The sequence below is a fragment of the Staurois parvus genome, unplaced genomic scaffold (genome assembly GCF_062004578.1).
Source record: "Staurois parvus isolate SC_StPar_1 unplaced genomic scaffold, SC_StPar_1.0 ptg000887l, whole genome shotgun sequence".
NCBI classification, from domain to species: Eukaryota; Metazoa; Chordata; class Amphibia; order Anura; family Ranidae; genus Staurois; species Staurois parvus.
This window is the reverse complement of record NW_028318683.1, coordinates 1,598,001-1,624,599: the sequence shown is the minus strand read 5'-3', so window position 1 is coordinate 1,624,599 and position 26,599 is coordinate 1,598,001. Positions and strand designations below refer to the sequence as shown.

The window sequence follows — 26,599 nt, the reverse complement described above, 5'->3', positions numbered from 1 at the left end:
AAGTGACATCTTGCTTACTACTTTGCATGTGATCACTGATTGGCCAATCAGTGATCACATGATCGGGACCTCGTACAGAGGTCTTGTCCGACGATCGGTGTTTCACTGTGTCCGGAGGACACAGCGGGCACCGGATCGCGGTGCTGCGCGCTCCCAGGGAGCGCGCACAAGCAGGGTGCGGGGAGGCCGTTTATAAACGGCCACCCGACCCTGCACTGCCACCGTCCGGCCGTTTATATGCAACGGCCGGTCGGGAAGTGGTTAAACCCTCATATTGGCAGCTCTATGTCACAAAGACCGGTCTGATTGGTACCCACTTGCACAACCAATCCTGCCAAAAAAAAAAAAAGTTGAAAACGTCTTACCTGGAGAAATCTGAACTTTACATCCTGACTCTTGTTGGATCTTATTTATCTGTTCCCCACCACGGCCGATGACTGAAAGAGACATGGAAAGTTAGCTTAACCAGTGCAATAAGTAAACTGATCACTTAAAAGGAATAAGAATTAACTTAAGCAGGGGCCACAATATGCCATATACAAACAACAAAAAACCTTCTACTCAAAGCTCCAGCTGTGGCATTCCTGTCACACATTGTACAGGTCACTCATGCACAGTGCACTGCAGGAGGTTTCCCGCATGTTAGGATCTGCAACCTTTATTACATCCCGATGTGTGTAACTGGGTTTGAAGGCTCATAAGTTGGACAGAAATAGGTACAGACAATACACAAGATACTCTGTCATGTGACCTGCCAAAACCACATGGCTGGCTCTCCTCCAAATCACAAAGCTTTCTCTGCTCCATGAGGAATTGATAGATACAAACAGACTGATTTTTATGGGGATGGGCTGCAGTGTGAGTAATGGAGAGGACAGAGATATTCATCTTGTGTCATAAATGATCCCCCCCCCCCCCCCCCCAAATCCCAGTCTTTGTCCTCTTATTATGACATGCATTTGAACCGTTTCCCAGATCGCAGTAGGACAATGGTCACTATTTTTAAACTCTTTAAATGTGTGTTTATGCCCACTGTCATGCCTGGAGCAGAATCTGCAAATTTGTGACTTCCCGTCCTGAAACCATATGTATTCCATAAATATCAGTGATAAAAGAAAAGCAGCCTCTCCGCAAATGTCTGAGAGATGTTCTGCAGCAACACCTAACACACTGTGACAACACTGGCAGTTGGCCACCTAAGGCCATCACAGACTGAGAAAAGAAATTGGCTGCATGACACCATAGATGTGGGATACAAATGGTTTTATACAGATTTGTTCCATTATCATACTATACTGTCATCATTTTACTTCTTTTCCAATATAAACCAGCGCAAAACACAAATGTTAAAATAATAAGTGAATATAAAATTATTATTTTATAAATAATCTTTAAAGTCCAGTGATAAATGTAAGTGACCACAAACCCGTGACATATAAAAACTAAAAAAAGTTATTTCATAAATCAAAAGTCCAGTGGGTTTGTGGTCACTTACATTTATCACTGGACTTTAAAGATTATTTATAAAATAATAATTTTATATTCACTTATTATTTTAACATTTGTGTTTTGCGCTGATTTATATTGGAAAATTTGTTTTGGTTTATATACCTATGCACAGCAGCATTTCGCTTATAATTGTTTGTTAGTAGATTGGTCCTGGGGCGCGGTGTGTTTTTTTGATTTAAAATCATTTTACTTCTGCATCATGAAAAATGTCATCTTTTACAACAGCTGTCCTTTCAGTAATGAATCAGGAAATATTAAAATACTCACTAAGTCCCACCATGCCGTCTGGGACACGATACTCTTCAGTCAGTGTAGCCGACCTACAAGCAGAAATGAGATCATCATATTCCCAATTCTCTAGAGGGAGAGACAAAAGAGGATAAGATATAAAACGTGTGACAAAAGTTTGCAAAAAATCTTACCGAGGAGGAAGAACTGGCGCAAGTGGCTGGGCAATAGCTACAATAATATGAAGACAAAATAAGATTAACAAAAGTAGGCAACCTCTAGACTGACACTAGTCTCCTCACTGAAGTGGAACTGCAGCCAAAAGCCATTTCAAAACCACTTCACTGAAGTAATATTACTGTGAAGACACTGGACAGGTTGAAGGCTAGGTTCACATCTGTGCGGGTATGCATGTAAAAATCGCATGTAATCCAGCACCCACATACAAAATGCACTGATTTTACAAAAACGCGTGGGTAGGGGCGGACTGACCATTTGGAAACTCGGGCACTGCCCGAGGACCTGGGGTCAGTAGGGGGCCCCATGAGATCCCCCTGGTACCTTTTTCATAGGCTTTTTTGAGTTTGGGCAAGGACACAGGGGCCCCATGATCCCCTATTGCCCGGGGGCCCCATGAGTTGTCAGTCCGCCCCGTCAGTGCGCGTGGGGTACCATTAGCTGTTAATGGCACCACCAGTCACTGAAAACGGCCGTGCGGTTTCCACACTGCTGCATTTTAACCACTCACCTACAGGGCACTTTTACCCCCTTCCTGCCCAGGCCAATTTCCAGCTCTCAGCGCTGTCACACTTTGAATGACAATTGCACGGTCATGCAACACTATACCCATATGAAATTTTTTGCATTTTTCTGTAACAGAGCTTTATTTTAGTGGTATTTAATAACCTCTGGGTTTTTTATTTTTTCTTAAACCAAAAACCACTGAAAATTTTGAACAAAAACAAAAAGTTTTTTTTTCTTAGTTTTTGTTATAAAATTTTATAAATAAAGTGATTTTTCTCCTTTACTGATGTGCGCTAATGAGGCTGCACTGATGGGCACTGATAGGTGGCGCTGATTGGCATTGACAGGCAGCACTGACAGACACCGTTAGGCGGCACTGATGCACTCTGATAGGCAGCACTGATAGGTGGCACTGACTGGCACCTCAGATGGGCACTGATATGTGGCATTGATGTGGCACTGATAGGTGGCACTGCTGGGGCTACACAGATCATCAGAGCACACAGATCATCAGTGCTCTGATGATCTGTGTACATGTCCCCTCCGAGGAATGCCGATTACCGGCTCTCCTCTCCTCACGAGCGGTCAGCGTGACAGCATTTCTCTGTTTAAATGTGATCACCTCTGATTGGAAACAGCTGATCACATGACCGAGCCGACATCTTCGGCTCTTTCCATGGATCGGTGATCTGCTGTGTCCGAGGGACACAGAGCACCGCCGATGGCCGCACTGCACTCTGGGAGCCGCGCATGCGCGGTTAAATGGGAGGGCGTCATATGACGTCCTTCCAGAACCAGAGAACTGCCTTGCGTCTGTAATTTTACTATATGGCGGGCGGGAGGCGGTTAAAAAAAAGGTGCAGGGGGCCTTTTTCCTGTGGGAAAGGCAGTTGAAGAAGCCCATTCAAATGAAAGGGCTGCTGTGCCCACGGAAACGCAGAAGTGCAAAGATGTAAACCTAGCCTCACAACAGGTTAAGTGCCCCGTTTATTAAATTTGAATTCAAGCTTAAACCTAACTAGCCTTAAAAATGCAACCTTCACCCTCCTAGCCCCTATGCTAACTAACCTGTGTAAAAAAAAAAAAATATATACATACTCATTTTCAGCCCGCTACGGTCATGTAACAGGGCTCCTGTGTCAGCCAGCAGCAGTTCCAGGGGAGAGAAGGTAGCCTATAGGTTATATCTCCATCAGTCTAGGCTTTACTAGCTGTTGGCAGAGTGCTCTCTACTCTCCCCTGCAGTTGCTGCGGGCTGACACAGGTGATCACATGACCAGATCAGAGCAGGCTGGGGGGGAAACAAAAAAAAAAAAAAAAAGTATACACAATTATTTATTTTTTTTTACAAGCAGGTAAGTCAACATAGGTGTTAGAAGTGGCATTTTAAGGAGAGGTAGGTTTAAGCTAGGGCAAACAAATTGGCAGTGGAAGGCTCAAATGTAATGCAGCATCACAGAGCACTGAAGAGACCTATACAAAATGAACCACCTAAACACCCACCCACTCACCAATGACCCCCCCCACACACACACTTTAACAAATTAACTTTTCTGCCCCCCCTGTATGTGTCTTGTGAGATGGGAAAATGGCAGCTTTTAAACAGAGGCTTTGAGACACTTTAAACTAAATATCATCATGGTTAAAAATCAGTTTTACACATTTGATCGGCAGGTCATTTTGTGGACTTTTCATCCTGAAAAACTGGTGCTGCCAATACTATCAACCTAAGGAACTACAGCAGTAGTTTAGCTTTTTTTTTTTTTTTTTTTTTTTTTTTTAAATAAAACCAATGTGAGGTTTTGAGGGCATATAGTACCTCTTAAAGTGAACTCTATTTATCATCTTAATTGCAGCTTGGACTGATGAAAGTATACATATTTCATACCTAAGACTGCTGGAGAAGCTGACAATCACTGTAGTTGTCCATGCTATTACAGCAAAAGCCATGACCACTTGGGTCCTGCACTGGGCAAGCTTCCCATCTGACTACAGGGGGGGGGGTCTCTCGATAGGCATTTCTGCCATTTACTAAACAACTTTTATTTATTTTAATTAATACAAGGTAATTTCTAATTGGACAAGGTGGAGAGGATGGGCAATTAATTTCCACCTTGTCCAGGATTACCTTGTATTTGTTCTAAGAAATGCATGTCCAGAAATCGGCATCAGACCTGAGCAAGCAGCCCTCAGTGATCAGTGTGCAGAAGGGAATCTACTCAGCACAGGACCAGAAAGATTGCTGATATACCTGTAACAGCGCCGACTACTAAAAATGATCGCCAGCTTTGCAAGCATACCTGGCTTCAGTTTTAAAGGCCAATTCCAGGAATAAAAAAAAGAAACCGAAAAGAAAAAAAAAAACAAAAAACAAAAAAACAAACACCACATGCAAGAGTAAATGCTTGTCAAGACTGGAGGTAGAGGAACACAGTATAATACTCCTCTTTGTGGCAGACTCACTCAGTGCAACCAGTCCCTCAATGTTTCTTCAATGAGACAAGGCCATGGTCACACAATGACAGTACAAGGCAGGCTGGCAATATACACGCCAGAGAGGGACAGTCCACAAACTGATATGGAGGAATAAGTGAACAAGCAATTACACTTGCAGTGTGGCGTGGAAGCCCCTCATTTTAAAAAAAAGTTTTAGAATTCTTGAAGTATTTAAGGCATGAGTTGATACAGCGAGGAAGAGGCTCTATGTGCTCTTTTTTGCAGTAAATAAAAGTTTAATAAATAAAAATTGATCACTGCTGGACTTTTCGTATGCTCTAAATCTGTGCACATATATTGTAGTTACCAAGCTTAGCCCTTCTCAAGTTGTTAAAATGTGGACAATAATAGATGGCTCTAAAAAGGTACAAGTGGACTTCTACTTTTATTATTAAAAAGGTTTCACAACAGGAAAATCAGACAAATTGCACCTCAGCCATCAGTGATCACTTTGGAGAATTTGTGATTGCACAGCCTACTTTATTAAAACATCAGATAGAACTGTCTGCAGCAATCCTATTTCGGAGGTCAGTGCTCCAGAATAGGAGTAATATATGACATACAGCTGTGAGACAGACGGACATACAAACCCAATAGAGGATCTGACCCCTGCCCAGTCTATACAATGCACAATATATGACCCCTGCCCAGTCTATACAATGCACAATATGATATGACCCCTGCCTAGTCTATACAATGCACAATATGATATGACCCCTGCCCAGTCTATACAATGCACAATATATGACCCCTGCCCAGTCTATACAATGCACAATATGATATGACCCCTGCCCAGTCTATACAATGCACAATATGATATGACCCCTGCCCAGTCTATACAATGCACAATATGATATGACCCCTGCCCAGTCTATACAATGCACAATATGATATGACCCCTGCCTAGTCTATACAATGCACAATATGATATGACCCCTGCCTAGTCTATAAAATGCACAATATATGACCCCTGCCCAGTCTATACAATGCACAATATGATATGACCCCTGCCTAGTCTATACAATGCACAATATGATATGACCCCTGCCTAGTCTATAAAATGCACAATATATGACCCCTGCCCAGTCTATAAAATGCACAATATATGACCCCTGCCCAGTCTATACAATGCACAATATGATATGACCCCTGCCCAGTCTATACAATGCACAATATGATATGACCCCTGCCCAGTCTATAAAATGCACAATATGATATGACCCCTGCCCAGTCTATACAATGCACAATATATGACCCCTGCCCAGTCTATACAATGCACACTATGATATGACCCCTGCCCAGTCTATACAATGCACATTATGATATGACCCCTGCCCAGTCTATACAATACACAATATGATATGACCCCTGCCCAGTCTATAAAATGCACAATATGATATGACCCCTGCCCAGTCTATACAATGCACAATATATGACCCCTGCCCAGTCTATACAATGCACACTATGATATGACCCCTGCCCAGTCTATACAATGCACAATATGATATGACCCCTGCCCAGTCTATACAATGCACATTATGATATGACCCCTGCCCAGTCTATACAATGCACAATATATGACCCCTGCCCAGTCTATACAATGCACACTATGATATGACCCCTGCCCAGTCTATACAATGCACAATATGATATGACCCCTGCCCAGTCTATACAATGCACATTATGATATGACCCCTGCCCAGTCTATACAATGCACAATATGATATGACCCCTGCCTAGTCTATACAATGCACAATATGATATGACCCCTGCCCAGTCTATACAATGCACATTATGATATGACCCCTGCCCAGTCTATACAATGCACAATATGATATGACCCCTGCCCAGTCTATACAATGTACACTATGATATGACCCCTGCCCAGTCTATACAATGCACAATATGATATGACCCCTGCCCAGTCTATACAATGCACAATATGATATGACCCCTGCCCAGTCTATACAATGCACAATATGATATGACCCCTGCCCAGTCTATACAATGCACAATATGATATGACCCCTGCCCAGTCTATACAATGCACAATATGATATGACCCCTGCCCAGTCTATAAAATGCAACATAAAAGTTATTAACAGGTCTGAAACCCCAAACATCGTCAGAAGAGAGGAACTTTGGTAATATGGGAAAACAAAGACCAAAACTAGAAGAAAAGCAGTCACACTTACGTTCACTTTGCGTTGCCAGTTTCTTGCACTCTGGTTGGTCTGAAAAGCAAATAAAGACAGTGAATGCCAGATACATAGTGCACAACATTTTTTAAAACAGTGTTTCTCTTTATGCTACTTTATTCTTCATGTTAAGTTCTTATCGCCTCAGTTTCCAGACTGAAGAAAAAAAAAAGAAGAAGAACACAACAACACACAATCTTACCTCCATCTTCAAGCTGCCTCTTTTGACCGCCAAAGTTAAATTCTGGGGTGTTATTCACTCCACCGGTGGCATCACCGCCAATTTTTGCTGCAATCTGGAAGACAAAGGGATTCTTTAAAAATCGACAAAAAAAAAAAAAAAAAAAAAAAAAGGTGCACCCAATAAGATCTGTCCGCATCAAAATTATAGCAAAGGGATGGATAAAAATGATAGGTAACCAACAAAGCTAAATGAATGCAGGTGGCAACCAAGTCTGAACATTCCTCTGTAACCAGAGTAAACGGGCAGAGTAAACCAGTGGGGCACAAAGCCAACCCAAGGAAAGCTTCACGGGAAACAAAGGGCAATTAGCGAAATGATCTCCAAAGCTGGCATTCTGCTGTGACACCGTCAAGTGTTGACACTTCGGTCTCATTCACAAGGGCCTCAGCTAACACACATATTGGTTTAACCACTTCCCGTCCGGCCGTTGTATATAAACGGCCGGACGGTGGCACTGCAGGGTCGGGTGGCCGTCTATAAACGGCCTCCCCGCACCCTGCTTGTGTGCGCTCCCTGGGAGCGCGCAGCACCGCGATCCGGTGCCCGCTGTGTCCTCCGGACACAGTGAAACACCGATCGTCGGACGGGACCTCTGTACGAGGTCCCGATCATGTGATCACTGATTGGCCAATCAGTGATCACATGCAAAGTAGTAAGCAAGATGTCACTTCTGACATCATTGCTTACTACGTGTGAAATCTGTGACTGATCAGAGGTCACATGGTACAAGGCTATTCACAACAGCCTTGTACCATGTGACAAGCTGTGACCAATCACAGCTCACTCTGTATTTCTCAATGAGTGCAGGAATGCACACAGAGAGAAAGAGAAAATGATTGCTTTTACATCCTATATGGGTGTAAAAGCAATCAGTGTAAAAAAAAAAAAAAAAAATCTTTATCACCCCTCACAAGTAGTACAGTGTCACCATGGTGACACTGTACTGCTAGGGTGACAGTATGTAAAAAAAAAAAATAAAAATATAAAAAAATAAAATAAAAATGTAAAAAAAATGTTTAAAAATTATAATTTTTGCTTATAAACTAATTTGGATTTTTTTTTTTTTACTAAAAAGATAACGGAATAAATTTTGGCTAAGATTTATGATGAAATATTATTTATTTGCAAACTTTTATAAAAAAACACTTTTTTAAAAAATTTTTGGACATTTCATTTACATAGCAAAAAAATACAAATCCCAGTGGTGAATAAATACCACCAAAATAAAGCTTTATCTATCTAAAAAAATGTAAAAAATTCATTTGGGTACAGTGTTGCATGACCGCGCAGTTGTCATTCAAAGTGTGATAGTGCTAAAAGCTGAAAATTGCCCTGGATAGGAAGGGGGTAAAAGTGTCCGGACTGGAAGTGGTTAAGAACGCTTATACAAGACTCAGGATTCTAGTGCTAATTAGGGTTTATTTTTTGATGACTGTTTTCAGATGGTTCACATTTGAACTAAATACTATATGTTCCCCTGCCTTCTCCCTATTCCTCCTCTCACATTTATTCCCCTCCCCCACTTTATTTGTATACAGATGTTCCATATTTCTTTTTAAGATGAGAATGAGGTTTGCTGCCGCCACCCCCCTCTGCCTTTTCTGCCCATGTGCAGATGTGCCACAGGGATTCAGATCCTGGTAAATCTGCGCACATATGGCCAGGTCACCACAAACGGGAGTGTCTGCGCATGCATGGTAGCTTATCTGCACAGATGTGCCAAGGATCTCGGTCAGGACCCAAAGGCCGGGCAGAGCCCTCTAGCGCATCTGAATTGACACCAGATATACAAAGATGGCAGCACCGGAGGTTGGGTCTTTGAGGGTTTCTCTTTAACTTTGGCAGTGAACCATCTCCTCTAGAAGTAAGTTAGATCTGCGAGGCAAAAGGCAGGTTATTACTTGTCTATCCATCACTCCATACCTGCTGCTTAGCAGACATGGCATTGGTAAGGTGAATTATGCTCAGGCCACATCTAGCAACATATTAACCACTTCCCGTCCGGCCCATGTATATAAACAAACGGACGGGAGCAGGGCAGGGGCGGGTGGCCGTTTATAAACGTCCTCCCCACTCCCTTCTTGTGCGCGCTCCCTGGGAGTGCGCAGATCCGCAATCCGGTGCCAGCTGTGTCCTCCGGACACAGAGGAACACCGATTGTTGTACGGGATCTCTGTGTGAGGTCCGATCATGTGATCACTGACTGGCCAATCAGTGATCACATGCAAAGTAGTAAGCAAGATGTCACTTCTGACATCATTGCTTACTACTAGTGAAATCTGTGATCAGAGGTCACATGGTACAAGGCTATTCACAACAGCCTTGTACCATGTGACAAGCTGTGACCAATCACAGCTCTGAGTATTTCAGCCAGAACCAGAATGCAGCCAGAGAGGAGAAATGATTGCTTTTACAGCCTTTGGGTGTAAAAGCAATCAGTGTAAAAAAAAAAAAAAAAAAACTGATTGGCCAATCAGTGATAACATGCAGAGTAGTAAGCAAGATGTCACTTCTGACATCATTGGTTACAACGTGTGAAATCTGTGAATGATCACAGAGGTCACATGGTACAGGGCTATTCACAACAGCCTTGTACCATGTGACAAGCTGTGACCAATCACAGATCTTACAGTATTTCTCAATGGCTGCAAGAATGCACCCAGAAAGAAATAGAAATGATTGCTTTTACAGCCTTTATGGGTATAAAAGCAATCAGTGAAAAAAAAAAAAAAAGAAAAAATCATCACCTGCCACAAGTAGTACAGTGTCATTATGGTGACAGTATGAAAAAAAAAAAAAATTATATATTAAAGTAAAAAAAAAACAAAATTAGAAAAAATATAATATATTATAGCAGATATATATATATATATATATATATATATATAAAAAAGAATTAGAAAAAATATAATTTTTGGCTGTAAACTAAATTTGTGTTTTTTTTCTAAAAAAAATAATTGAATACATTTTGGCCAAGATTTATGAAGATTTGCAAAATTTTATAAGAAAAACACCTTTTCAAAATTTTTGGACTTTTTCATTTATATAGCAAAAATTAAAAAAATAAAAATCCCAGCGGTGAATAAATACCACCAAAATAAAATTTTATCTGTATAAAAGAAAATGCTAAAAAAATTCATATGGGTACAGTGTTGCATGACCACACAATTGTCATTCAAAGTGTGATAGCGCTGAAACCTGAAAATTGTCCTGGACTGGAAGGGGGTGAAAGTGTCCGGACTGGAAGGGGGTATAAGTGTTCGGACATGAAGTGGTTAATGGGTAACAGTTTTATTCCTTGAGGTGAATTTAGATAAGATATCATAGTTAATTGTTGGGCTACAAACTGCTTTCGAAGGATGTGAGTGAAGGATGTGAGTGAAGGATGCGAGTGAAGGATGCGAGTGAAGGATGCGAGTGAAGGATGCGAGCGAAGGATGCGAGCGAAGGATGCGAGCGAAGGATGCGAGCGAAGGATGCGAGCGAAGGATGCGAGCGAAGGATGCGAGCGAAGGATGCGAGCGAAGGATGCGAGCGAAGGATGCGAGCGAAGGATGCGAGCGAAGGATGCGAGCGAAGGATGCGAGCGAAGGATGCGAGCGAAGGATGCGAGCGAAGGATGCGAGCGAAGTCTGGAAAATTAGAAGGTATGTTTTATGACAAAGTTGTGACGTTTAGATGGTGAGAGGGGGTGCAGATCACTATTTTTGTACGATTATAATTCGGCATAATAAAATTGCCTGCCATGCAAAGTAACCTTGACCCGCACTCGACCTTAAAAGCAGCTCGATTTCTTTTTAGTATACAATGTCTGGTTATGGATTAGCAGCACCCCTCACATAATTTGTTAGTCAGTGACTACAAGAATTAGAAAGATAAATGTGACGGAGTACCAATGGTTGACAGCACTGCCACTGCAAGCCTCTCATTGTGGGCTGCAGTGCCTGAGAGAGAAGTGTGTGAGACACATAGGAAGGAAGATTTGGTTTAGTCCGTGAAAGACGTTTTTTTTTTTTTCACTGTACAAGGCTTTTGCCGTACAAACAGGATTGAAGTAAAATAAAAAAGGAAACATTTTGACAACTACATTATAACAAAATTGTTAATGTATCAAATTTGACATATGAAGAATTTGATTTTAAAATGTGAAATGTATGCGTAGTATTGTTCTGCAGGATGCAATTAAGCAAATCTAAAACAATGCAATTGAAATGTCAGGCAGCAGAAAACAAGACATGTAGCCTAATCTCTGCTTCTGTAAAATGTGTCATTAAATAAAGCGTGTTTGTTTTGTTAAAGGAAACCAATGGAAGGGCTCTAAGCTGCTTTTTTGTGCCTTTACTTATTAGGTGCTTCACTGGAAAAAAACAAAAAGCATGTTTGCAGAGCTCAATAGCTAAAGCTTAAAGTGACTGTTAAAGGCGCAAGTTTTTTTTACCTTCTTGCATTCTATGGGGGGGAGCAGGGCCAAGCCATGCTTAATGTGTGAAAGCACACACAGCCAGGGGCGGACTGACAACTCATGGGGCCCCCGGGCAATAGGGAATCATGGGGCCCCTGTGTCCTTATCCAAACTCATAAAAGCCTATGAAAAAGGTACCAGGGGCATCTCATGGGGTCCCCTACTGACTCCGGGCCCTCGGGCAGTGCCTGAGTTTCCAAATGGTCAGTCCGCTCCTGCACACAGCAGTGGCTCAGCAACTTGCTATGGGGGCACTTGGTAGGAAGGAAGGGCCAGGAGCACCAACAGAGGATTACACCAGCAAAATGATTGCACAGAGCAGGAAAGCATGACTTTTAAAAATTAAATCTGCCTGAAAATATCACCTTGAAAACCTATAGCTAGAATAGAGCCAGAACAGTGACCACATTTTAAAATTGTTCTATAGAAAAGGGAACGGGTTATTACCACAGTACCATCATTGGGGTGATTACCTTTCATTTCCTGCCCTTGTGACAGGGGCTCAGAGGTAAGAAAATGAGGGGAAAGGTCCCTAAGGAACGTGTGCGTTTGGATTGTACACTTGCAGGTCGCTAATTGGGATACAGAGAGCAAGAGGACCATCTTTATTACAGTAGAGTGAGAGAAGGTCATACATTCTGGAAATGTTTCTATGAGGGATGCACCGAAATTCCGGTGGCCGAAACGCTTCGGACGAAAACACCCCTTTCAGCTGTCAAGACGAATTGAAAAAAAAAAAAAAAAAAAAAAAATATCATACCCCTCAAAGCTGCCCGCCCGGTAGTTCAGTCATACCGGATATAGTGAATGCAGGGTCCGGGGAGAGCGGATATAGTGAATGCAGGGTCCGGGGAGAGCGGATATAGTGAATGCAGGGTCCGGGGAGAGCGGATATAGTGAATGCAGGGTCCTGGGGAGACCAGATATAGTGAATGCAGGGTCCTGGGGAGACCAGATATAGTGAATGCAGGGTCCTGGGGAGACCAGATATAGTGAATGCAGGGTCCTGGGGAGACCAGATATAGTGAATGCAGGGTCCTGGGGAGACCAGATATAGTGAATGCAGGGTCCGGGGAGACCAGATATAGTGAATGCAGGGTCCGGGGGAGACCAGATATAGTGAATGCAGGGTCCTGGGAGACCAGATATAGTGACTGCAGGGTCCTGGGAAGACCGGATATAGTGACTGCAGGGTCCTGGGGAGACCAGATATAGTGAATGCAGGGTCCTGGGAAGACCAGATATAGTGACTGCAGGGTCCTGGGAAGACCAGATATAGTGACTGCAGGGTCCTGGGAAGACCGGATATAGTGAATGCAGGGTCCGGGGAGACCAGATATAGTGAATGCAGGGTCCGGGGAGACCAGATATAGTGAATGCAGGGTCCTGGGGAGACCAGATATAGTGAATGCAGGGTCCTGGGGAGACCAGATATAGTGACTGCAGGGTCCTGGGGAGACCAGATATAGTGAATGCAGGGTCCTGGGGAGACCAGATATAGTGAATGCAGGGTCCTGGGGAGACCAGATATAGTGAATGCAGGGTCCTGGGGAGACCAGATATAGTGAATGCAGGGTCCGGGGAGACCGGATATAGTGAACGCAGGGTCCGGGGAACACAGGATCAGAGGGACAAAAAGCTTTGGCAGCAAAAAGCTGCCTGTGTTACAGTCAGTGCAATGTGTCCCTTGTGCTGCTGGCTGCAGATTTAGTTGAAATCTTCCATGCGCCGATCCCCCCCCCGCAGATGTTCGTACAGCAGGGGGACCAGTCATCAAGATCGCCAACTGTGCCTGCCCTTTCCACCCACCTCCTCCATTCATAGAAGCTGTACTATAGATTCCATGAATGAAAAGCGCTCTACGAATGGAAAACAGATGGATGAATGAAACGTCCACCTTCTCCAATCATAGATGCTATTGTACAGCTTCGATGAACGAAGGGGGGGAGTGTCTGCATAGAAGGCTCTCTTGACGAGTGCCTATGACAGGTCCCTTGGCTCTATTAATCAAAGGACGGACAATCTCAACTAAATCTGCGGCCAGCAGCACAAAAGGACACACCAAGTGGTTGTAGTTTTTTTTTTGTTTTTTTTTTAAGTCTGACTAAATTTAGATGTTAAAGAAATTAACCAAAAAACCACTGCGGTGTCATGAAGGAAGGAAGAAAAAAAAAAAAAAATAAAAAAGACACGCCTCATTAGGTGTATAGAAGAATCTGGCTATGCAGTACATATGACAAGGACTGTTTCACCCCCTACAACCTTCAATTTTAAAGCCCAATACACACACAGCAAATATCAGCTGGTATTGGCTGGTTCAAAAGAAACCGGCCAACATTCGGCCTGTGTGTACGGCAGCTGGTCCGGCTTCCGTTGAGGGGGGCATGACTGAAAAAGGTCTGCCAATCTGCTTCCAATCGGCACCGACTGGTGTGTTCTGGCAGGGGGGGGTGGGGATGCAGTCCCCTTCTCAGAACACAATAGCACAGCAGGGATATCAGTGTACTAACACCGCTTGCATTAGTACAGCGATCTGTCAGTTTTGGGTTTTTTGTTGAGCCCAAAAACAAAAAAACTGATAGTATGTAAGGGGCATAGCTTCCCTATAAAAGGGTCTTTATGTGCTGGGTCTTTGCAAAGCAATTCAAGAAACAAACCAAATATCAATGAGCACCACAAGGTCAAAGAATCCAACAACCAAAACTAAAATGAACATACAGTGCCGCCGCGCTTCCTTTAAATACCCCAAAACGCATGTGAATATAATGAAAAATAGTGAATTTTAATTGCAAAGTCTCTTGATAGCGTTGCTTCTTCAACTTAAAAAAAAAAAAAACACATCCATAGCTCCATCTCTTCTTAAAACTTCATCCACCAAACACCAGATGTGCCCTCACCTGGAGTTTTTGGCCTCACATATAGTTAGGTCAAAAAGCGCACGTGTCCCTTGAAGTGGACATATAATGGTGGGTATATCGTGTATATAGAATCTTCCTCCAATGGTGACCGGTCCCCCTTTAATCTTCCCTCCTCCACTCAGCACGCATATGTCAGAAAAGAGAAGTAAAACACAGTAGTGTACCAATAGGAAGCCACGTTTGGAGCATGTTTGTTCAGTTAAAGCGGAGCTCCCCCCAAAAGGGGAAGTTCCGCTTTAAGGACTTCTCCCCCGCTTCCCATTAAGGATTGGCACCTTTGGGGGGCAGGTACCCGAATTTGACAGGTACCCGCTTTCACTTCCGGTCTGATCGCCTAGGAGTTCGGAAGCAGTAGGTGTCCTCCCTCCCTCCCTCCCTGTAGTCTTCTGGGACACGTGACAGGTCCCAGAAGACTACAGGACCATTCATGAAGTGCAGAGCTACTTGCGCATGCGCAGTGGGTACCCGGCTGTGAAGCCGCAAGCTATCACAGCTGGGTGCCCACACTGAAGATGCCGGCCTCCAGGATGGCCAGTGAAACGGGCTGCGAGAGACACACCACTGAGGGACAGGTAAGTGGCTGTTTTTTATAAGTCAGCAGCTACAGTTTTTGTAGTTACTGACTTATTTTTTGACAATGCAAGTGGACCTCCGCTTTAACAATAACAAAAACACCCCAAAAATGCCTCTTCCCATTGAAACCCTTTATCCCAAAAATGCCTCGTCCCATTGAAACCCTTTACCCCAAAAATGTCTCTTCCGATTGAAACCCTTTACCCCAAAAATGCCTCGTCCCATTGAAACCCTTTACCCCAAAAATGCCGCTTCCCATTGAAACCCTTTACCCCAAAAATGCCGCTTCCCATTGAAACCCTTTACCCCAAAAATGCCTCGTCCCATTAAAACCCTTTACCCCAAAAATGCCTCTTCCCATTGAAACCCTTTACCCCAAAAATGCCTCGTCCTATTAAAACCCTTTACCCCAAAAATGCCTCGTCCCATTGAAACCCTTTACCCCAAAAATGCCTTTTCCCATTGAAACCCTTTATTTACCCCAAAAATGCCTCGTCCCATTGAAACCCTTTACCCCAAAAACTCCTCTTCCCATTGAAACCCTTTACCCCAAAAATGCCTCGTCCCATTAAAACCCTTTACCCCAAAAATGCCTCGTCCCATTAAAACCCTTTACCCCAAAAATGCCTCGTCCCATTGAAACCATTTACCCCAAAAATGCCTTTTCCCATTGAAACCCTTTATTTACCCCAAAAATGCCTCGTCCCATTGAAACCCTTTACCCCAAAAATGCCGCTTCCCATTGAAACCCTTTACCCCAAAAATGCCTCGTCCCATTAAAACCCTTTACCCCAAAAATGCCTCTTCCCATTGAAACCCTTTACCCCAAAAATGCCTCGTCCTATTAAAACCCTTTACCCCAAAAATGCCTCGTCCCATTGAAACCCTTTACCCCAAAAATGCCTTTTCCCATTGAAACCCTTTATTTACCCCAAAAATGCCTCGTCCCATTGAAACCCTTTACCCCAAAAACTCCTCTTCCCATTGAAACCCTTTACCCCAAAAACTCCTCTTCCCATTGAAACCCTTTACCCCAAAAATGCCTCGTCCCATTAAAACCCTTTACCCCAAAAATGCCTCGTCCCATTGAAACCATTTACCCCAAAAATGCCTCGTCCCATTGAAACCATTTACCCCAAAAATGCCTTTTCCCATTGAAACCCTTTATTTACCCCAAAAATGCCTCTTCCCATTGAAACCCTTTACCCCAAAAATGCCTCTTCCCATTGAAATCAATGAAAAATGCCTCCAAGAAGCCTTTTTGGTCACTTTTTAAGTCACGTACAGAAAATGCAGCAAAAGCATGGTAAAATGCATATGCGTTTTTGCCGCGGATCAGTGTGAAAGTAGCCGTATGTGTATTTGTGACCCCCGAGCCTGGGCAGACAACCTGAGAAGGATTTGCACAGCTCAGCAGCAGATTTAAAGCAGACCTACACTGCATCTGAGCACCACAAACCAAAAATGCTATTTATAAATACCCAAACCAAATTCCCCCATTCATCCTGGTCTCGCTAATTATTTTGCTGAGAAATCACTTTGAAAAACACCCCTCTAGCATTTCTGGCCATGGCCATCTTGAATAATTGATTGACATAGCATTCACTTCCTAGAACCATCTGCCCTTAGCTCAGGCATGCAGGAAAGAGGGTGTGCTTAACTATGACACCCCCCCCCCACCTGCCCCTTGAAGACTCCTAGGATGTACGACATCATTTGTCTAGTCCTAAAAACCAGAAAGTAACTGAAATTATTAAAAAAAATAAAAGTTGAAGCAAATATGATATATCTTCCTATCTTTTAGGAATGCTGGCAGCGTAAGGATTGAGAATAATCAAGGATGACTGAAAGAATGAGCCGGGGTTCACACGGGTGCACTGTGGTTTAGCACAAGCAGGTGTAGTGCAAGTGTATTCGTGTTTTACACGCAAGTTCTCACTATTAACCACTTTCTGTCCGGACACTTTCCCCCCCCCTTCCTATCCAGGCCAATTTTCAGCTTTCAGCGCTATCACACTTTGAATGACAATTGCGCGGTCATGCAACACTGTACCCATATGAAATTTGTAGCATTTTTTTCAGACAGATAAAACTTTATTTTGGTGGTATTTATTCACCACTGGGATTTTTATTTTTGCTATATAAAATGAAAGTCCAACATTACACTTTTATTTTTTTTTTTATTTGTGTTTTTTTTAACATACAGTCACCCTAGCAGTACAGTGTCACCATAGTGACACTATACTAGTGGGGGGGGGGGGGGGGGGTGATGAAGATTTTTTTTTTTTTTTTTTTACACTGATTGCTTTTACACCCATAAAGGCTGCAAAAGCAATCATTTCTATTTCTCTCTGGCTGCATTCTTGCAGCCATTGAGAAATACTGCGAGAGCTGTGATTGGTCACAGCTTGTCACATGCTACAAGGCTGTTGTGAATAGCCCTGTACCATGTGACCTCTGTGATCATTCACAGATTTCACACGTAGTAAGCAATGATGTCAGAAGTGACATCTTGCTTACTACTATTCATGTGATCACCGATTGGCCAATCAGTTTTTTTTTTTACACTGATTGCTTTTACACCCAAAGGCTGTAAAAGCAATCACTTCTCCCCTCTGTCTGCATTCTGGTTCTGGCTGAAATACTCAGAGCTGTGATTGGTCACAGCTTGTCACATGGTACAAGGCTGTTGTGAATAGCCTTGTACCATGTGACCTCTGATCACAGATTTCACACGTAAGCAATGATGTCAGAAGTGACATCTTGCTTACTACTGTTCATGTGAGCACTGATTGGCCAATCAGTGATCACATAATCAGGACCTCACACAGAGGTCCCATACAGCGATCTGATACAGCGGGCACTGGATCGATGTGCCTTGTGCTCCCAGGGAGCACGCACAGGCAGAGAAGCGGGAGGACATTTATAAATGGCCACCCGCTCCTGCATTGCTCCTGTCCGGTCATTTATGTGCATGGGCCAGACGGGAAGTACTGTCTAATGGACATCAATAGGCACAATAGAAGTGTAAAACACAAATAATATGGTAGGTATTCGTGAGCGCACAGGAAGAAATATCAGCAGCTATGCACAAGGTAATCAAAAAAAACAAAAACTTTAAATTAAGCAATATATATGTGTGCAGCGCTAAAGATACTAAAAGATATGAATAGAATGTTCATGAAATGATCATATATAATCTTCTGCGTTTATAAATAGTTTAAAACATAAAAAGTCCATAAAGTGACTATAGACGCTCTAATGTCCCGTACAATCCAGAAATCGGTGCTTGTGCAAACAAGAAATGCGCACTCACCAGAACGCGCAATAAAATGTGCGTTTTTAAATATTATATCCTAACATCATCTAATGGTCATCTGGGGTAGGTCAGGTGTAAAGTAAACTCAATCTTATGATGAATGGATCCTGTGACTTTAGATGATGAATCAGAAATTTTCAGAGTTCCCCTTAAAGCAGTGGTTCTCAACCTTCCTAATGCCGCGACCCTTTAATACAGTTCCTCATGTTGTGGTGACCCCCAACCATAAAATTATTTACCCAGTAATTATAATTCATGAGTGTCGTTTTACCTCCAATACTGCTGCTTTCAACACAGCAGCTGCTTTCTACACAGTAGCTGCTCTTTACACATTGGAAATATATGTTGTCCGATGGTCTTAGGCGACCCCTGTGAAAGGGTCATTCGACCCCCAAAAGGGGTCACGACCCACAGGTTGAGAACCACTGCCTTAAGGGATAGATGGGTACAGCTCACAGGGTGTAGTAGCGGCTCCCTCTCTGGAGATTGGATAGAGGGTAGCTGTAAATTAACACTCCAAGGGAGTTAAGGCAGAGAGATACCCATGGTGTAGTAGTTATGAAAATTAGGTAATTACAAGGAATCCAGATAAAAACACAAGGTGAATGCATGAGCTGACCGTCCAGCGTTTAAAGCTCCACGTTGCTCCGGAGGCGTGACGTCACAGCGTTATTGGCTCCTCCTTACGCGTTTCGTGCACCCGCACATCGTCTGAGGGGAACACCAATCTGGATTCCTTGTAATTACCTTCAATAAATTCAAGGGTGTGCTGATTAAGGGTGTGTTTGTTGCTCCTCCATCCAGACAGGAAGTGTTACTGGCCGGACCACCAGGTGAAAAATTAAAGGAAAAAACACACACACAAAAAAAAAAAAAAAAATTAATGCAGCCACTAAATTTTAAGTTTGTTAAGCTGCAATATATTACATTTTTGGTTTTGGGTTTAGATTATTATAACAAAGGATTTATATAGTGCCAACAATTTGCACAGCGCTTTACAACATGAGGGCAGTTAGTACAGTTACAATACAATTCAAGCACAATCAGAGGGCCTGCTCATTAGATTTAGAGACGCTTGAAAAAAAAAAAAAGCATTAAAAAATTAGCTCCTTTGGGGCCGACTTGCGCATTTTTGACCCCTATAGGCTTCAATAGGGATGTGCAAAAAGCAAATGTGTGTTGAAGCGATTTCTTGCCTCTGCGCCTCCTAATAACCATCTGTCTACTGGCCAAAACAAAAACACTCAAGCCTGAAAACACATGTACAAATGTGTGCAATAACAAAAAAAAAAAAAAAAAAAAAAAAAAAAAAAAATGGAAACACTATACGATTTGCAGGCGTGAACGTGACGTTTCGCATTTCAAAGCGGAAGTGATGTAACATTCTTTTGCTATTGCTGTGTGATGAGACACCTAGTTAACAGGTGGGAAACCTCGCTTTCATCATTCACTGCATGCGCTACTAGAAATATGGAGTCATGTCAGCACTTACTAGAGAGCAAATTGTTGGTGCCACTTAGCTGGTGATGTGACTGAAGTTGTCAATTTATGTGCCGTGTCGTGAGGTACAGCAGGAACAAAGGTTATGATGGCATATATAGATTCCGGAAAAACAGATAAACATAAGCGAGGTCCGCATGGTCAATGGACCAAAAGAGTCAAAAACAATACGCAGCATTATGATCCGTAATAAGAAAAGGACTGCAGCAAAAGTGACTGCAGAGCTCAATCTCAGTCCCGTGAAGATTGAGCTCTGCAGTGACTTTTGCAGTTGTTTTCGTATTCTGGGTCATCATCCTGCACAATGTCCTTTTATCTCTTTCAGTCAGTTGACCATGCGGACCACGCTTGTGCTCATCAGACATCGTTTTCCCAGAAGCTGTATATGTCGTCATAACATTTGATCCTGCTGTACCTCACGACACAGTAAATAAATTGCCAACTTCAGTCAGAGGCACCAGCTAAGCGGCACCAAAAATTTGCCCTTTTTGAAGCTCAGTAAGCTCTGACATGACTCTCTAGTACTAGCAGCGCACGCAGTGAATGATGAAAGTGACACTTCCCACCTGTTAGCTAGGTGTCTCATCACAAAGCCGAAGCAAAAGAATGTTACATCACTTCCGCTTTCAATGGGAAACGTATCATTTTCACAGCTCCGAGCCATGTAGCTTTTACATGTTTTGTCTAACCCCTGTAAATAAATGCTCAATTTCACGTGTAAATGGGGGCCAAACTATAGGGCCTGGTTCACACCAACACACTGCAGTTTGGGCGCAGCGCGATTAGATTTGCGGTTTACACACAGCTTTAGTTGCACTCCCACTGACTTCTATTAGAGCGTGCATTTGTCTGAAAGTGAAAACATACAGAACTCTGGTGAACGTTCATGAAACAGTGCGGTCTAATAGAAGTCAATAGGAGCGCACCTAAAACCACGTGTAAAAAGGCAGAGAAATCACGCTGCACCCAAACCGCAGCACACCGGTGTGAACACAGCTTTAGATAACAAAACTTTATAAAAGAAAAGCAGAATACACAGCCTCTGAATGTGCCGATATAAACGTACGAGGATTTACATTACACACACAACAGAAAAGGCCAGGTGAGATCGACTTGATATTTATAGGAATTAGACCACCAAGCGGCTTTCATTGGTTGTATATTGTACTGTTCCTTGTACATGCGTTCATGTTCTCTCATCCTTCAGCCCTGATGAAGGGAGGGTTGTGAGCCCCTAAAAGATGTTGGATGTATCTTCTTACAAACTTCATACAATCCTGTGTAGGTTTTTTGTACGCCTCTTTGTAGAATGCGATTCCTACCTGCCCTCTGATAGTTGGGGGAAGATAAAACACGGAATTTGGAACCTCAATGGGGACTGTGATGGGAGCCATAAGAATGTGTTGTTGACAATACTGGGGGAGGGGTATACCTTTTGGTTATCAACACTGTTGCCCTCTTCCAGATAAAGATCTCCTAGAATAGGGGTCACAAAACTACGGCCCTCCAGGTGTTGAGGAATTGCAAGTCCCATGAGGCCTTGCAAGACTAACAGCCACAGGCAAGACTCCCAGAGGCATGATGAGACTAGTAGTACTTCAACAGCTGGGGGGTCATAGTTTGGAGACCCCTGCCCTAGAAGAATCCTCTCATCCTTTTAGAACTACCCCAGGGACCTTCCAAGATATCCTGGAGGACAGCTGCCTATAAACTGCAAACCTAGCCAACTTTTCACCCATGATGCGTACAGGAAGAGAACGGTCATTGTGAAACATTGTTCCAGCTTACCAATGTATATAAATATCAGCCCCCCCCATTCATCCAACTCTCAGCTGGGAGCCATGTCCCTGCTTCCTCCATCAGTCGTCATGCTTCTCGACTCTAAGCTGAGAGTGGTCACCCCGTGTCCTCCGGCAGCAGCCATGCTGCCCAACTCTCAGCTGGGAGCCATGTCCCCACTCCCGTTATCAGCTGTCATGTTTTGTCAACCCTAAGCTGAGAGTGGTCACCCCGTGTCCTCCGGTAGTAGCCATGCTGCCCAACTCTCAGCTGGGAGCCATGTCCCACTTCTATCAGTTGTCATGTTTTGTCAACCCTAAGCTGAGAGTGGTCACCCCGTGTCCTCCGGTAGTAGCCATGCTGCCCAACTCTCAGCTGGGAGCCATGTCCCAATTCCTCTATCAGTTGTCATGTTTTGTCAACTCTAAGCTGAGAGTGGTCACCCAGTGTCCTCCGGCAGCAGCCATGCTGCCCAACTCTCAGCTGGGAGCCATGTCCCAATTCCTCTATCAGTTGTCATGTTTTGTCAACCCTAAGCTGAGAGTGGTCACCCCGTGTCCTCCGGTAGTAGCCATGCTGCCCGACTCTCAGCTGGGAGCCATGTCCCCACTCCTGTTATCAGCTGTCATGTTTGTCAACTCTAAGCTGAGTGTGGTCACCCCGTGTCCTCCAGTAGTAGCCAAGCTGCCTGACTCTCAGTTAATCTGTGTCTCCAGTTCCACTATGCTGACTGACTCAGTCAAGTAAAGTTTCCACTTCCTCCAACCAGCTGACCTCCTGCCCGACTCTCACCTGAGAATCATGCCCCTGCATCCTCTAACCAGTCGGCCTGATGAAGCCAAGAGTCATGTGACCGCATCCTTTAACCAGCTACCATGTTGTCCGACACCCACATGCTCTAACCAGCCACTATGCTGTCCAAATCGCACCTGAGAGTCACGTCCCTGCATACCCTAATCAGCCAGCATACCTGCTTCCTCTCAGCAGCCAGACTGCCCGACTCGCAGCTTAGAGTCATCTCCACACGTCATCTAACCCCACTGCCCGACTCGCAGCTTAGAGTCATCTCCCCACGTCATCTAACCCCACTGCCCGACTCTCAGCTGAGCTGTGCCCCTGCATGCCTTTAACCAGCTACCATGCTGTCTGACTGTGAGCTGAGAAACACACCCTCTTATACCCCCCTTCCTGTAATCTGCCACTGTGCTGTCCAGCTCTCACCTGAGAGTCGTGTCCATGCATCAAAGCTATCCAACTCTCAACTGAGACCTGTGTCCCCACTTCCTCCAGTCAGCCACTACGCTGCCCAAATCTCACCTGAGAGTCGTGTCCTTGCATACTCTAACCTGCTGCAATGCTGCCCAACTCTTAGAGCCGTGCCCTCACTTTGTCCGATAAGCCACTATGCTACCCAACTCTCAGCTGAGAGTCGTCTCCTTTTTTTCCCCATCCTGTAGCCAAGTTAGGTCCCCACTTCCTCTGATTGTCCATTATGCCAATTGACTCTCACCTGGGAGTTGTGCCCCCCCCCCCTAATTGGCCATCATGCTGCTCGACTCTCAGCTCAATCACTTCCCCCTTCCTGTAATCAGCCGCAGTGCCGCCCATTTATCCATCCCCCACACTGTCCGACTCTCAGCTGAGCCCCATGTCCCTGCAATCCCTAACCAGCCACCATGCTGTCCGACTCTCAGCTGAGCCCCACATCCCTGTATCCCCCAAACAGCCACCATGCTGTCCGACTCTCAGCTGAGCCCCGCGTCCCTGCATATCCCAGAAAGCCACCATGCTGTCCGACTCTCAGCTGAGCCTCGCGTCCCTGCCTCTACCAGACAGCCACCATGCTGTCCGACTCTCAGCTGAGCCCCGCGTCCGCGCATACCCCAGACAGCCACCATGCTGTCCGACTCTCAGCTGAGCCCTGCGTCCCTGCATATCCCAGAAAGCCACCATGCTGTCTGACTCTCAGCTGAGCCCCGCGTCCGTGCATACCCCAGACAGCCACCATGCTGTCCGACTCTCAGCTGAGCCCCGCGTCCCTGCATCTCCAAAACAGCCACCATGCTGTCCGACTCTCAGCTGAGCCTTGTGTACCTACATCCCTCAAATAGCCACCATGCTGTCCGACTCTCAGCTGAGACCAATGTCCCTGCAATCCCTAACCAGCCACCATGCTGTCCGACTCTCCTGCCTGTTGCCCTATCCTCAGCTGACAGCTGTCTCTCAGCTTCCTCCAATAAGACACCATGCTGTCCGACTCTCAGCTGAGAGTCGTCCCCTCTTCCGCTACCCTGCCCGTTCCTCAGACAAGAGTCGTCCCCTCTTCCGCTACCCTGCCCGTTCCTCAGACAAGAGTCGTCCCCTCTTCCGCTACCCTGCCCGTTCCTCAGACAAGAGTCGTCCCCTCATCCGCTACCCTGCCCGTTCCTCAGACGAGAGTCGTCCCCTCATCCGCTACCCTGCCCGTTCCTCAGACGAGAGTCGTCTCCCCATAGGATACCCTGCCCGTTCCTCAGACGAGAGTCGTCCCCTCATCCGCTACCCTGCCCGTTCCTCAGACGAGAGTCGTCCCCTCATCCGCTACCCTGCCCGTTCCTCAGACGAGAGTCGTCTCCCCATAGGATACCCTGCCCGTTCCTCAGACGAGAGTCGTCTCCCCATAGGATACCCTGCCCGTTCCTCAGACGAGAGTCGTCTCCCCATAGGATACCCTGCCCGTTCCTCAGACGAGAGTCGTCTCCCCATAGGATACCCTGCCCGTTCCTCAGACGAGAGTCGTCTCCCCATAGGATACCCTGCCCGTTCCTCAGACGAGAGTCGTCTCCCCATAGGATACCCTGCCCGTTCCTCAGACGAGAGTCGTCTCCCCATAGGATACCCTGCCCGTTACTCAGATGAGAGTTGTGTCCCCACTACCTCCAATAAGACACCATGCTGCTCGCTCCTCAGATGAGTCGTCCCCTCATCTGTTATCTATCCTGACTGTTGCCCGATCCTCATTTGAGAGTCATCTCCCAGCTTTCTCCAATAAGACACCATGCTGTCCGACTCTCAGCTGAGAGTCGTCTCCTCTTCCTCCATTCAGCCACCATGCTGTCTGATCCCTACTGAAGGGTTGAGTCCCAGTTTCCTTTGGTAAACCACCATGCTGCCCGACTAAGCTGAGAGTCGTCTCAATGCAGTTCCCTCTATTATTCTGCTGATTGAAGCTGATCAAAGGGGCCGACTCCCCCATCCCCAGGGGCCCCTGATATCATTGTCCCCCCCCCCTCCCCCTCCCCAGGACTGAGCAGGCCCCCACTGCCCCCCATCCCCAGGACTGAGCAGGCCCCCGTTCCCCCCCGGGGCCAGGACTGAGCAGGCCCCCGTTCCCCCCCGGGGCCAGGACTGAGCAGGCCCCCGTTCCCCCCCGGGGCCAGGACTGAGCAGGCCCCCGTTCACCCCCGGGGCCAGGACTGAGCAGGCCCCCGTTCACCCCCGGGGCCAGGACTGAGCAGGCCCCCGTTCCCCCCCGTGTATCTGTTGGAGGACAATGTCAGTGTATGTGGAGTGGTCCGGTTCTGTCCATCCCCGGCCTCCCCCGGTGTTCCCGGCTCTCCGGGGATGTAGCAGGCCTCCCCTCCTCGCACACAATATGTGGCACACAATGCCGGCCGCACACATCCTCCTCCCTCCCCCTCTTCCCGGCCTCACAGCGCCCCCTCTCTCCTCCTCACCTGGCGGGCCCTCTGCACGGCATCGGCGAAGGCGTCCTTGCGGTTCCCGGTCTGGGCTCCGGGATAGTCGGACATGGCGGTGGAGGCAGCGGCTCCTCAGCGGGCTGAAGGCGCGAACAAGGCCGCGGCGCGCAGAGCACTCTGGGAAAGGAGGCAGAACGGCGAACCGATGAGCGAATAGCGATCCGACCAATGGCGGCGCGCCGAGAGGAGCCGGCCCACCAACCGCGAGAGGGGGCCGGGCCTGGGGCGGCCCAATAAGGAGGGAGCACCTTGCGTCGCAGGAGACAAAAGACGAGAGGGAGGGAGACTAGTGATTGCCGCAAGAGCGGCCCAATAGGCGGGAAACGGGAGAGGAAGGGCTGGGGAGGACTACCAATGGACAGCTGGAATTACTGGGGGGGCGGGGCCGATACTGGTTTTATTCACTGAATTGGCTAAAGGGGGAATGATGGACAGCCGAAGGGGCCAACTAGGAGATTACCTGGAAATATTGAAGAAAATCCAATTCATTATCATTACAGTCTATTGTATGAGGGCCATTTACTAGAGGTGACTGGTGTAATCACAGAGGTGGGGACACAAAGCCCCAAAATATAATGATTGCTGAGTCCTGTGTAATGTCATAAAAATAACACCCTGTGTACCATCCTCATTACTAAGGAATGTCCGCAATGATCATAAAGATTCTAAACCGAATTCAGGAAATCTGGAGTCCAGGATTCTACCCCTCACCTCACCCTTCAGTCTACTCCTCACCTCACCCTTCAGTCTCCTCCTCACCCCTTCAGTCTACTCCTCACCTCACCCTTCAGTCTACTCCTCACCCTTCAGTCTACTCCTCACCTCACCCTTCAGTCTCCTCCAAACCCCTTCAGTCTACCCCTCACCTCACCCTTCAGTCTACTCCTCA

General features: G+C 45.6%; 1 protein-coding gene across 2 annotated transcripts in view; it reads right to left on the bottom strand.

Moving 5' to 3' along the window:
* KHSRP (KH-type splicing regulatory protein) overlaps positions 1-25,845 on the bottom strand; it is a 59,620-nt gene extending 33,775 nt beyond the window's left edge. Inside the window, exons 1-6 of one of the 2 annotated variants that reach the window (XM_089656137.1) lie at positions 25,687-25,845; positions 7,378-7,471; positions 7,173-7,211; positions 1,932-1,968; positions 1,777-1,829; positions 366-437 (exon numbers count right to left, since the gene is read on the bottom strand). In XM_089656137.1, the coding sequence (XP_089512263.1) occupies positions 366-437; positions 1,777-1,829; positions 1,932-1,968; positions 7,173-7,211; positions 7,378-7,471; positions 25,687-25,761 (370 nt within the window). In that variant the 5' untranslated portion in view covers positions 25,762-25,845. Of the gene's footprint in view, positions 1-365; positions 438-1,776; positions 1,867-1,931; positions 1,969-7,172; positions 7,212-7,377; positions 7,472-25,686 lie in introns of both variants that reach the window. The other variant, XM_089656136.1, reaches the window with a different exon arrangement.
* Positions 25,846-26,599: the final 754 nt, after the last annotated feature.